This window comes from Salvelinus sp. IW2-2015, linkage group LG16, assembly GCF_002910315.2.
Source record: "Salvelinus sp. IW2-2015 linkage group LG16, ASM291031v2, whole genome shotgun sequence".
In the NCBI taxonomy this organism is placed as follows: Eukaryota; Metazoa; Chordata; class Actinopteri; order Salmoniformes; family Salmonidae; genus Salvelinus; species Salvelinus sp. IW2-2015.
This window is the reverse complement of record NC_036856.1, coordinates 4,692,258-4,704,478: the sequence shown is the minus strand read 5'-3', so window position 1 is coordinate 4,704,478 and position 12,221 is coordinate 4,692,258. Positions and strand designations below refer to the sequence as shown.

Sequence of the window (12,221 nt, the reverse complement as noted above, 5' to 3'; positions counted from 1 at the left end):
ACGTCATCGATGCACTTATTGATGAAGCCAATGACTGGTGTACTCCTCAATGCCATCGGACGAATCCCAGAACATATTCTAGTCTGTGCTAGCAAAACAGTCATGTAGCTTAGCATCTGCTTCATCTGACCACTTTTTTAAAATTGAAAGTCACTGGTGCTTCCTGCTTTAATTTTTGCTTGTAAAAAGGAATCAGGAGGATAGAATTATGGTCAGATTTGCCAAATGGAGGGCGAGGGAGAGCTTTGTACGCGTATGTGTGTTTTGTAAAGGTGGTCTAGAGTTTATTTTATTTTTCTCTTTTCCCCCTCTGGTTGCACATTGAACATGCTGGTAGAAATTAGGTTAAACGGATTTAAGTTTCCTTGTATTAAAGTCCCCGGCCACTAGGAGCYCCACCGCTGGYTGAGCGMTTTCCTGTTTGATTATGTCCGTATACAGCTCATTGAGTGCGGTCTTATTTCCAGCATCGGTTTGTGGTGGTAAATAGACAGCTACGAGAAATATAGATAAACTCTCTTGGTAAATAGTGTGGTCTACAGCTTATCACGAGATACTCTACCTCAGGCGAGCAAAACCTTCCTTAGATATCGTGCACCAGCTTTTGTTTACAAATATACATTAACCGCCACCCTTTGTCTTACCAGAAGCTGCTGTTATATCCTGCCAAATGTATTTATTTTTTTATTAATAAAATGAACCTTTTATTTAACTAGGCCAGTCAGTTAAGAACAAAGTCTTATTTTAAATTGACGGCCTACACCGGCTAAACTCGGACGACGCTGAGCCAATTGTGCGCTGATCTATGGGACTCCCAATCACGTCCGGTTGTGATAGAGCCTGGATTCGAACCAAGGTGTCTAGTGACGCCTCTAGCACTGAGATGCAGTGCCTTAGACTGCTGCGCCACTCAGGAACCCAGTAGTGTATAATCCGCCCGCTGTATGTTATTCATCTTGTCGTTCAGCCACGACTCGGTCAAACATAAGATATTAGTTTTTAATGTACATGCTTTTAGTTCGTCCACTTTTGTAATCGCTCTTCAGATGTCCAGAAGCTCTTTTCGGTCATAAGAGACGGTAGCAGCAACCTTATGTACAAAATAGCACGGTTGGTTAAGGGCCCATAAATTGGCAGCCATGCCCTCCGGCGCCATGGGATACCGTCCAAGCCTAGGTTCCATATGATCCTCTGTAATGTAACCCTATTAGTAATTTACAAGCCTGTTTCCATTATGTCTTGTCTCTATATTAGTCGCATATTAATACCAAGTGTAAATGGCATCTCCGTTCCATGCTGACTAACCAAAATGCCTGTCTCCTTTCCAGGTGGTGAAATACTGGCCAGAGAAGGGCAAGTCTGGCTTCCTCGTCTGGAGGTATCTGCTTAAACGAAATGACGATGAGCCAGCGCCATGGACCCGGGACGGCAAAGAACGCATCAAGAAACTGGGACTCACCATGCAGGTAAAGCGACATGGATCGTCCATTAAAATGTCCATTATGTAGCTTTTTCGGCGACCTGACACAATTTACATAGAAATGTGAGTTATAGATCTCATTCTCATTGACAGCAAGTCTTAATTCCATTTTTCAAAGCATGTATTTTGGTTTTGTACACCAGCTGAAAAATGTGTTTTGTGATTTGGTGTTCAAAACATTTATTAGGAACACACCTCTTAGTACCAGGTCGGACCCCCCCTTTGCCTCCAGAACAGCCGGAATTCTTCAGGGCATTTTACACGGTGTTGGAAATGTTCCACAGGGATATTGGTCCATGCTGATGCTATGGCATCGCACAGTTGCTGCAGATTGAACGGCGGTACAGGCATGCTGTGAACATCTCATCTCTAAGATACTCTATTGGGTTGAGGTCTGGGGACTGCGCAGGCCACTCAAGTAAACTGAACTCACTGTCATGTTCCAGTTTAACTTTTTTCAGCTCCTCAATTGTCCAGTGTTGGTGATCGTGTGCCCACTGGAGCCGCTTTTAGTTTTTATCTGATAGGAGTAGAACCCGTTGTGGTCTTCTGCTGCAATCGCCCATCTGTGACAAGGATCAGGTTGCGTGTTCCAAGATGCTGTTTTGCACAMCACGGTTGTACTGTGCCGTTATTTGTTGCTTTGTGGCCCGCCTGTTAACTTGCACGACTTTTGCCATTCTCCTTCGACCGTCTCATCAACGAGCTGTTTTTGCTCACAGGACTGCTGCTGACTGGAGTTTTTTTTGTTCGTTGCACCATTCATCGGTAAACCTTAGCTACTGTCGTGTGTGAAAAGCCCAGGAGGGTGGCCATTTCTGAGATGCTGGATCCGGCGCACCTGGCACAGACGATCATATCACGCTCAAAGTCTCTTAGGTCACCCGTTTTGTCCACTCTTGCGTTTTAATCGAACAGTAACTGAATGCCTCTGCATGCTTCGTAGCAAGACACGGTCACGCCGCTGTCTGTAGGAGTGATCAATTGAACGGGGTGGTGTATCTAATAAAATGTCCGGTGAGTCATGGTAATAAAAGTACTGAACATGTTCGCTAACTATTTAAAAAGATGGCGAACAAGCTACAGGATGAGAGTTTTGACGCAGGTATAGCCAACGCTACCGAGCGATTTTATTTTTTACGAATTGGTACTTGGAGTCAAATCAATATCGTCATAACTATAATTTTATAGAATTTAAATATTTGTTATAATAATATTGTTTATCCCAACTACACAACGGTTTAGATTGTACCATGATTCACATATATTTCTTGTTTTGTGACTAACTGAAATTAGGTGAACATGATWATGCAGTTTAAGCTCTTGTTTTGATGAATATGTTTGGTTTCAGTATCCAGAAGGCTATTTGGAAGCCCAGGCTGCCAAGGAGAACGAGGAGGTAACTGAAACACCCACCAAAGGGAAGCGGAAAAGAAAGTCTCAGTCTAATGGTGAGTGACTTCTTCAAAGTAGCTCTAGAATTATCTTTAACCACACAAGACACTGGTAAATTTCAGATTTCCAACTGAGAATACAGCTGCAAATGTTTTAATATAATTTAACAGGCTATCCTGTGTTAATTTCACGTCTTCTGACACACTGTGGTGGTCTTTTTGTTGCAGAAGCTGAAGAGAAGTCATCGCCAGCCAAGGGCACTCCCAAGAAGATGAAGTTGGAGGCTTACAAACTGAGCAAAGAACAGAAGGCCTGGATCAAGGATGACGAGCCCAACAGGAAYGTGTGGGACGAAGCCATGGAGTCTCTGGCCCTTGGCCCGGTAAGAAAAGCCTTTCTAGATTTCACACTATTGGAATTTATGCTGATGCAAAGCCAATTGGTCTTTGTTGTGACCATCTGAACTAGGGTTATCACGATACCTGTACCACGATACGACTAGACCTGATTTTCCTTAACAAAGCAATCTAAACTCTTATGTTCCTTTAAAAAAATAAAAACTTTATGTAAAATATGGTGCTATAGCTTGCGAAATAAACACGTGACTGGMTGATAACAAGGCAGTTTTTTTCCCCTCCATCATTAAGACTGTTCCTCAAGTGATTAAGTCTTGCGATACTGCTATCCGTAGAACCCTAATCTGAACCTTAGAATACAGCCAGCATTGGTGTTGTTGTAATGCTAGTTCTTTCGATTATCTTCATCACTACACCAATATAAGCTTAGGTGGTGTATTAAAGCATGCAGGTAAAGCGACATGGATCATCCTGTAAAATGTCCAATATGTAACTTTTTMGGGCGACGTGACTAAATTCGCATGGAAATATGTGTTATGAATCTGTCGTTCTCATTGAAAGCAAGTCTAAGAAGCAGTAGATCTGTTCTATATGCGCTATTTCTATGCTTCCCATTAAGTTACATTTTTGTCTTTGTTTTGTGCTCAAGCTGAAAATACAATAACTTTGGTTATGGAAAATATATTTCACAGCAGTTTAGATATGGTGTACAATGATTTTCTACACCAGGGGTCTCCAACCTTGTTTTTACATTTTTTATGATGGTTAATTATCAATATTTGGCCTGAGAGGCCCCATAATTTTCTTGTTTTTATTTTTTGTAGTTTGGGATAAACATTTTACTCTAAATTAAAATTATTCATAGAGGAACAACAAATGGGTGTTCTGAGTCCATGTCAAATGCTTAAATCACATCAAAAGACAATTTGACGTATGTAAAAACAAATTCATTTGGCTTTGCGTAATTCCCCTTTAATTGTAAATCTAGAAAGAGAGGAATGTGTCGGTTTTGTGATGTTTCTGTTGGGCCTACTGCTGCATCATGTCATGGCAGAGTTTGTAAAACAATGGCRGCCCAGTTGATACAAATAATCATAATATAGTTCTCAGGTAAGCCTACTCTGCAGTTACCATTTAATTAGGGCTCAAGTGGCGCTGAGGTCTAAGGCACTGCATCTCAGTGCTAGAGGTGTCACTACAGACACCTTGGTTCGAATCCAGGCTGTATCACAACCGGGCATGATTGGGAGTCCCATAGATCGGCGCACAATTGGCCCAGCGTCGTCCGGGTTTAGCCGGTGTAGGCCGTCATTGTAAATAAGTTTGTTCTTAACTGACTTGCCATATTTAAATAAAAAATATAAAAGTTTTTGGAGAGTGTTTGTCTGCCCACAAGACGGTTATCATTAGCATTGCTAACTGGCTACATAAGGAGTGGTAAACAAACGCTTGCACCAAACAGACACTGTTACGGTTAGCTTTTTTTAAGCCAATAGTGGATAACCAGGAGTGGGATAATGTCAATGTGGATATGTTTGGGAAGTAGCCGGGAGCTTTGTGTATATGACAGTTTGTGATGGAACAAAATGAGGGAGAAAAATACATGTACTTTCAGAAATGCTTGGCGAGGTAGTCAAAGGTGGATCTACCTGTTGGAGACCCCTGCTCTCTACATTGCTTGTTTTGTCACAAACTGAAATTAGGCTAACTATTAACATTTTAGCAACCAGGAGGAAATGGCATGCATTAAAATACTTTTTGGTTTTTCAGCTTCTGAATCGCCTCACTTACTATGGTTTGGGTACTTAACAGTTATTTTTGCATTTCCAGAAATTCCTGAACAAAGTTGAGGAGGTTTTCTTGTGTATATGCTGCCAAGAAGTGGTATTTCAACCTATCACCACTGAGTGCCAACACAATGTCTGCAGGGTAAGTTGATCTTTGCTAGCCTTGCACTGAGATTTTTCCTTTCCATCCATTAAGAGCAATAAAAATTTAGCAAGAGGTATTGAAAGGTGCATTTTTCATTTATTTTAGGAATGCCTTCAGCGGTCTTTCAAGGCAGAGGTGTACTCTTGCCCAGCATGCAGGCACGWTCTGGGCAAAAACAACCCAATGAGTGTCAACAAACCCCTCCAAGCCATTCTCAACCAGTTCTTCCCAGGATACAGCAGTGGACGGTGATAACTCGTTCCAGCTGCTTGACCAYCATGTGGACTACATGAACTATGAGGGCAGTTAAGCAGTAGAGGCAAAAAAAACAACTTTTCTTAATATAATTAGCAAATGTAAAACGCTGTCTGTTTGGTCGCTGAAATGCCACCCCATCTTCTCCGGTCCTAATTATAACGAACTGTTGCTATGAAACTGCCTTGATCAAATGTATCTAACGTTATTCTGTAACAATGCATTTTAACTTGACTTGCCAAAATCAATACACAAGTTTAATTCCTTCAAGCACATGCAGTTTTAAGATGTATACGATATGGATACTTCGCAGAACATTTTGTAATAGATGTTAATCAATTGCATACATTTCTATTTAGAAAACACTCCCTTTATAGAATGTATATTTTATATTCTGTTTTATGTCCAATATACTGTTCCTAGCTCATGTATTTCATAAGCGAAGCACAACTGCTAAATCCATTACAACCCTGTTTTGAGAAAATGTCCTCCATATCCAGGGCTTGAGTTAATGTCCTGATCTTAGATTGTGCCTGCCATCGCTCAATGGCTTGTTTTACATGTAGCCACTGCTTGACTGTCTAATGTAGCATCGTGTGTTGCTGCATCCATAACTTGTGCTTCAGTACATGACTGTGGGCTATAATAGAAGGAATGATGGGTTTGGATTTGWTATTGAACCCTAAGGTTTTTTATTTTCTATTGAAATTATTTAGTTGTGGTGGATGTGATCATTTTATGTGTTGAATTAATTAACATTCCAGTAACGTACTTACTTTAAAATGTATGTTTACTCTTTCCGAAACCTTTTTTCATTTATTTTGCCATGTGTAATCTGATGGCGTTGCTGAACATTTGATTTAAATTTGAGCAGAGCAAAAATACTCCACAGAAAAGTATACCTTTCACTAATCTATAAAATGGCAGGTTTTTCTATTTTGTAGTAATTATTTCCTAATTGTAAAATGTATTTCACCTTAACACTTTAACTGCGGTCTAAGCACACGTTTTCCATCTGAACAAACCCAAAGATGTAAAACCTGTAACCATTGTAGGGATGCGCACAATTCGGCGTTTAGGTGTGCCACAACCTTTTGATTCATGGCAGGGCTGTGGAAAACATCTAGCTCTGTTGAACTGGACCGTAGTGGTTCAACAGAAAAATATTTAAGATCCAGAAATGTAATTTAGCTCAATATCATATTTCTGATGTTTTATTGCAAAATGAATGCCAGTAGCTGCAGATGTTAGTAATACCTCAAATATTTACATTTGCATAGACTGGAAATGTATATTTTCAAAAATTGTATATTTTTTAGCACATGTTTAAGTTGTTTGTAGTTGTAGAAGTAACTTGCTTGCACATGGTTTCCGAAGTGCAGAATTTTCCAATACATCTTCAACCTTTTTTATAAAATAAAATTGCAAAATTGAAATGTTACTGAGATATAAAGAATATAAATGGTGCCTTTTGTTAAATATTATGATTACTGTCGTTTTTATTACAATAAATGCATAGAGAACTAAGCATGTCCTTTTGAAAGTACCTATTCGTTATGCTGCCACATCTTACAATACGTTTATGGCAAGCGTTGCCTGTCTGAAATCCATGTGTTCTCTGCCATTTATAAAAAATATGTACATATGTACACGTCTTTCTTTTGTTGTAAAGGATGCTGCACTTCTATTAATAACATGGCCCCTATTTCGATCAAGTGTAAATTTCTTCAGAGAAACACCATTCAGAGGACTTTTGTTGTACACATTTATGTAAATCTGTTTTTGGTAAGTTTTGATATTGCAAAATGACGCTTCCTTCAAGTTAACCCCTTCAAAACCGGATGTTGATTTAGCTCTTGCCATTGGTTCATCTATCCATCTATCAACGAGATCAGCCAAATAAAACCATTTAACGTATCCAGTGAATACCTACAAACGTGGTCTGGCCAATCATTGAGCTGAAGCTCGAGAAGGAGGCGTGAGGCCGAGCTCGTCTGTGTGCAACCAACTAGCTAATGCTCAACGGTAATCGATCGTGTGGAATTTACAAAACGAGAAATCGATTGAGAAAAATAAAGGAGAATAATTTGCTGCGGAAGGTAATGTTGAATGATTTGCTTAATTTTTGGGGGATCAAATGCACTTGGATACAAATGTTATTTCCGATGTGATCTAAACAGTTGTAGCTAGCCTAAGCCAGCAGCAGCAATGGTGGTGGTGGTGGTGGTTTTGTTGACTTTTATGGAATGGGGAAGGCGGACTGTGACTGTGTACGGGTTGTAGTGTACAGGCTGTCAACATTCAAATGAACTCATAACCGGCCATTCGACACTTAACGTTTGAGAGTTTACCAACAGCTGACATTTGTGTTTTCTTACACGTAGTGTAAGAACACCAATTTTAGATAGCAAATATAGCTGTAAGAAATGTCAGCTGTGGTTTCCTAGCGCCAGGTAGCTAACGTTAGCTTAGCTTTAATTACATATCTCTGGCACCAAGGTAGCTAGCAATTAGTGCTTACACGAGTGACCCCACACAATCGTTTTTGATTGATCCATAGAATGTCATATTTTGTTTCTGAACCACGGTTCATTCTGAGTATCGAGTTTGCTAGGTACGTCACGACGGTCATCATACTCGTGCACGCGAGCTATTTCTGCACGTAGCTAGTTTTCGTCTACCTTGAAAGACGTGCTAGTTATGCTAGATAACTAACGTTACAAATAACTCAAGTTCACGATACTATTCATGTCTACTTTCAATCTCTTTGATACGTTTGCCAGTTTAGTTCGTGTGTTAATGCTAGCTACAACTTTTAGCTCCTCTAATATGTGTGAAGCTAGTTGGCTAGCCAGTCAGAAAACGTAATTGGCTTTAAGCTCCCCAGTTTTTTTCCTCCTTTTTATAGTCAGCTGTAATTGCTGTGCGTGTCTCCTGTCATACCATATGCAGAATTTAGAAAAGTGTATGAGTGAATTTAAGAACAAGGTTAGTGAGTGCTCTTCAATGTCGTATCTCCATAGTATTTACAATCAAAATGAAGAAAAAAATGTAATGTATAGTAATAACATCACAGAATTCTAAGAAGTGACAGGATAAAGTGTTTTGATCCTACATTAAATGTGTTCTAATTAGTGATGCACCGATATGACATTTTTGGCCGATACCAATATCCAATATTTTCCTTGACAAAATGATACCGAAAACTGATACACATTTTTTTTGCGGCCTTTTAAGCATTCTAGTACAGTTAAATAGTTAACACGGACACAGCGGTCTAAGGCACTTCATCTCCGTGCAAGAGGTGTCACTACAGTCCCTGGTTCGAATCCAGGCTGTATTACATCCGGCCGTGATTGGGAGTCCCATAGGGAGGCACACAATTGGCCCAGCATCGTCCGGGTTTGGCTGGGGTCATCATTGTAAATAACAATTTGTTCTTATCTGACTTGCCTAGTTAAATATAGGTTACACACACACCACACTGACCAAAAAGTTATTTTGTTGGCATTTACGTATGTCCCCATTACCAGTAAAACATAATCAATACCTTTTTCTTTCACTTACTTGCTGTGCTGTTTCGTTGTTCATTTGTTCTGTCATTTCATTCTCAACCAGGATTTCTATGGAACACCGTTTGGGTCTTTGCATGTCAAAAAATATACTATTTAACATGTCAAATAAGCTTGTTGACTAATCAGGACCTGAATATGACTGCACGTCACATAATTAATGCTTTAATACATTTTTTACGTAGTTATTACACATTTATTACACGATCACTCGTATTTCATGTCACGACAATTCATCGATACGTATGCTATGATGCTGGTAAAGTTGTCTCGCAGCTAGCTAGCTCATGGATGCAAACAATGTTCTTCCGCAAAATCATAGCAAAACGACATCTGTTTCAGTAGCAATAGTTAGCTAGGTAACTATATAGCGAGGTGTCATCTAAAATAACCCTAATTTATAAGACAGTTATTATTTGATCTATGTGAAGCTAGCCACAATAGTGGACTTTGCGGTTTGCCTTCAAAATAAAAGTATGGCATAATTCTACTATTTGTATTAATTTGTGTCAGTGACATACTTTTATTTTGAAGGCAAACCGCACATTCCACTATTGTGCCTAATCCTTATTGTGGCTAGCTTCACAACACAACACAACCCGGTCCGGTCGAGCGTCACTAGCCAGATGGAGCTAGCTGGCTGCTTATAACGTTAGCTTTGGGCAACAGGGTTAAGTAGCTGGCTTGCTATTTATTTTCATGAATTGAAGTTCAATTTCAATAGGCGTACAAAAAGTGGCAACCTAGCTAATACTTACTCACAAGGATTCCTAAATCATTGCTAAGAATAATGAAAATGACTGCAGTTTCTACTGGTCATTGTTTTCAGGCTGGTTGTATTGTGCTAGCTAGGTACCAAGCTAAAGCTAGCTACCCCAGAAGTTGCGGTCGAACAAATTATGCTTTATTACCAACGCGGTATTGTAACCACATTGTTCGTGGCCGGTGTTTGCTTGTTTGCAGACTTTAAACTACACATCAGCCGATACCGATGTTGGCATTTTTAGCTAATATCTGCCAATTTGGAAATGTTCACCGATATATCGTGCATCCCTAGTTCTAATACAGTTGAAGTCAGAAGTTTACATACACTTCGGTTGGAGTCATTAAAACTCGTTTTTCAACCACTCCACACATTTCTTGTTAACAAACTATAGTTTTGGCAAGTCGGTTAGGACATCTACTTCGTGTATGACACAAGTAATTTTTCCAACAATTGTTTACAGACAGATTAATTCACTAATAATTCACTGAATCACAATTCCAGTGTGTCAGAAGTTTACATACACTAAGTTGACTGTGCCTTTAAACAGCTTGGAAAATTCCAGAACATGATGTCATGGCTTTAGAAGCTTCTGTTAGGCTAATTGACATCATTTTGATCAATTGGAGGTGTACCTGTGGATGTATTTCAAAGCCTACCTTCAAACTCAGGGCCTCTTTGCTTGACTTCATGGGACAATCAAAAGAAATCAGCCAAGACCTCAGAAAAAAAATTGTAGACCTCCACAAGTCTGGTTCATCCTTGGGAGCAATTTCCAAATGCCTGAAGGTACCACGTTCATCTGTACAAACAATAGTACGCAAGTATAAACACCATGGGACCACGCAGCCTTCATACCGCTCAGGAAGGAGACGTGTTCTGTCTCCTAGAGATGAACGTACTTTGGTGCAAAAAGTGTAAATCAATCCCAGAAGAACAGCAAAGGACCTTGTGAAGATGCTGGAGGAAACGGGTACAAAAGTATCTATATCCACAGTAAAACGAATCCTATATTGACATAACCTAAAAGGCCGCTCAGCAAGGAAGAAGCCATTGCTCCAAAACCGCCATAAAAAAGCCAGACTACGGTTTGCAACTGCGCATGTAGACAAAGATCATACTTTTTGGAGAAATGTCCTCTGGTCGGATGAAACAAAAATAGACCTGTTTGGCCATAATGACCATCGTTATGTTAGGAGGAAAAAGGGGGAGGCTTGCAAGCCAAATAACACCATCCCAACTGTGAAGCACGGGGGTAGCAGCATCATGTTGTGGGGGTGCTTTGCTGCAGGAGGGACTGGTGCACTTTACAAAATAGATGTCATCATGAGGCAGGAAAATGATGTGGCTATATTGAAGCAACATCTCAAGACATCAGTCAGGAAGTTGAAGCTTGGTCGCAAATGGGTCTTCCAAATGAACAATGACCCCAAGCATACTTCTGAAGTTGTGGAAAATGGCTTAAGGACAACAAAGTCAAGGTATTGGAGTGGCCATCACAAAGCCCTGACCTCGGTCCTATAGAATATTTGTGGGCAGAACTGAAAAAGCGTGTGTGAGCAAGCAGGCCTACAAACCTGACTCAGTTACACCAGCTCTGTCAGGAGGAATGGGCCAAAATTCACCCAACTTATTGTGGGAAGCTTGTGGAAGGCTACCTGAAACGTTTGACCCAAGTTAAACAATTTAAAGGCAATGCTACCAAATACTAWTTGAGTGTATGTAAACTTCTGACCCACTGCGAATGTGATGAAAGAAAAGCTGAAATAAATAATTCTCTCTACTATTATTCTGACATTTCACATTCTTAAAATAAAGTGGTGATCCTAACTGACCTAAGACAGGGAATTTTTACTTGGATTAAATGTCAGGAATTGTGAAAACGGAGTTTAAATGTATTTGGCTAAGGTGTATGTAAACTTCTGACATCAACTTTAGATACTTTTGTATTCTATTGAAGGCCATATGTACTATTCTATCCTACGTATCCTATAGACTAAATATTCTATCTACGTACTGTCCAAAATGTCTATATATCCCATCATATACAGTACCAGTCAAAAGTTTGGACACACCCACTCATTCAAGGGTTTTTCTTTATTTTTACTAATTTCGACAGTATAGAATAATAGTGAAGATTTCAAAACTATGAAATAACATATATGGAATCATGAAGTAACCAAAAAAGTTTTAAACAATTACAAATATACTTTATATTTGAGATTCTTCAGATAGTCACACTTTGGCTTGATGACAGCTTTGCACACGCTTGGAATTTTCTCAACCAGCCTCATGTGGTAGTCACCTGGAATGCATTTCAATTAACAGGTGTGCCTTGTGAAAGTTAATTTGTTGAAATTCTTTCCTTCTTAATGCGTTTGAGCCAATCAGTTGTGTTGTGACAAGGTAGGTTTTCAATGTTGTGTTCATGTTTTGGTTCAGTGTAGATGAGCTATCCAAGCAAGGGT

The 12,221-nt window shown here is 39.6% G+C and overlaps 2 protein-coding genes across 5 annotated transcripts in view; both read left to right on the top strand.

Moving 5' to 3' along the window:
• The window catches only part of LOC111975632 (E3 ubiquitin-protein ligase UHRF1), a 45,177-nt gene extending 39,167 nt beyond the window's left edge, over window positions 1-6,010 (top strand). For both annotated transcript variants that reach the window (XM_070447462.1, XM_024004081.2), the window contains exons 13-17: window positions 1,329-1,466; window positions 2,832-2,931; window positions 3,103-3,257; window positions 5,062-5,160; window positions 5,269-6,010. In XM_070447462.1, the coding sequence (XP_070303563.1) occupies window positions 1,329-1,466; window positions 2,832-2,931; window positions 3,103-3,257; window positions 5,062-5,160; window positions 5,269-5,415 (639 nt within the window). In that variant the 3' untranslated portion in view covers window positions 5,416-6,010. The remainder of the gene's footprint in view (window positions 1-1,328; window positions 1,467-2,831; window positions 2,932-3,102; window positions 3,258-5,061; window positions 5,161-5,268) is intronic.
• A 1,361-nt stretch (window positions 6,011-7,371) lies between these two features.
• Window positions 7,372-12,221, top strand: part of kdm4b (lysine (K)-specific demethylase 4B) — an 80,752-nt gene continuing 75,902 nt past the window's right edge. For 2 of the 3 annotated variants that reach the window (XM_024004191.1, XM_024004190.1), the window contains exon 1: window positions 7,374-7,517. The gene's annotated coding sequence lies outside the window, so the exon portion shown is untranslated. Of the gene's footprint in view, window positions 7,518-12,221 lie in introns of all 3 variants that reach the window. The other variant, XM_024004192.2, reaches the window with a different exon arrangement.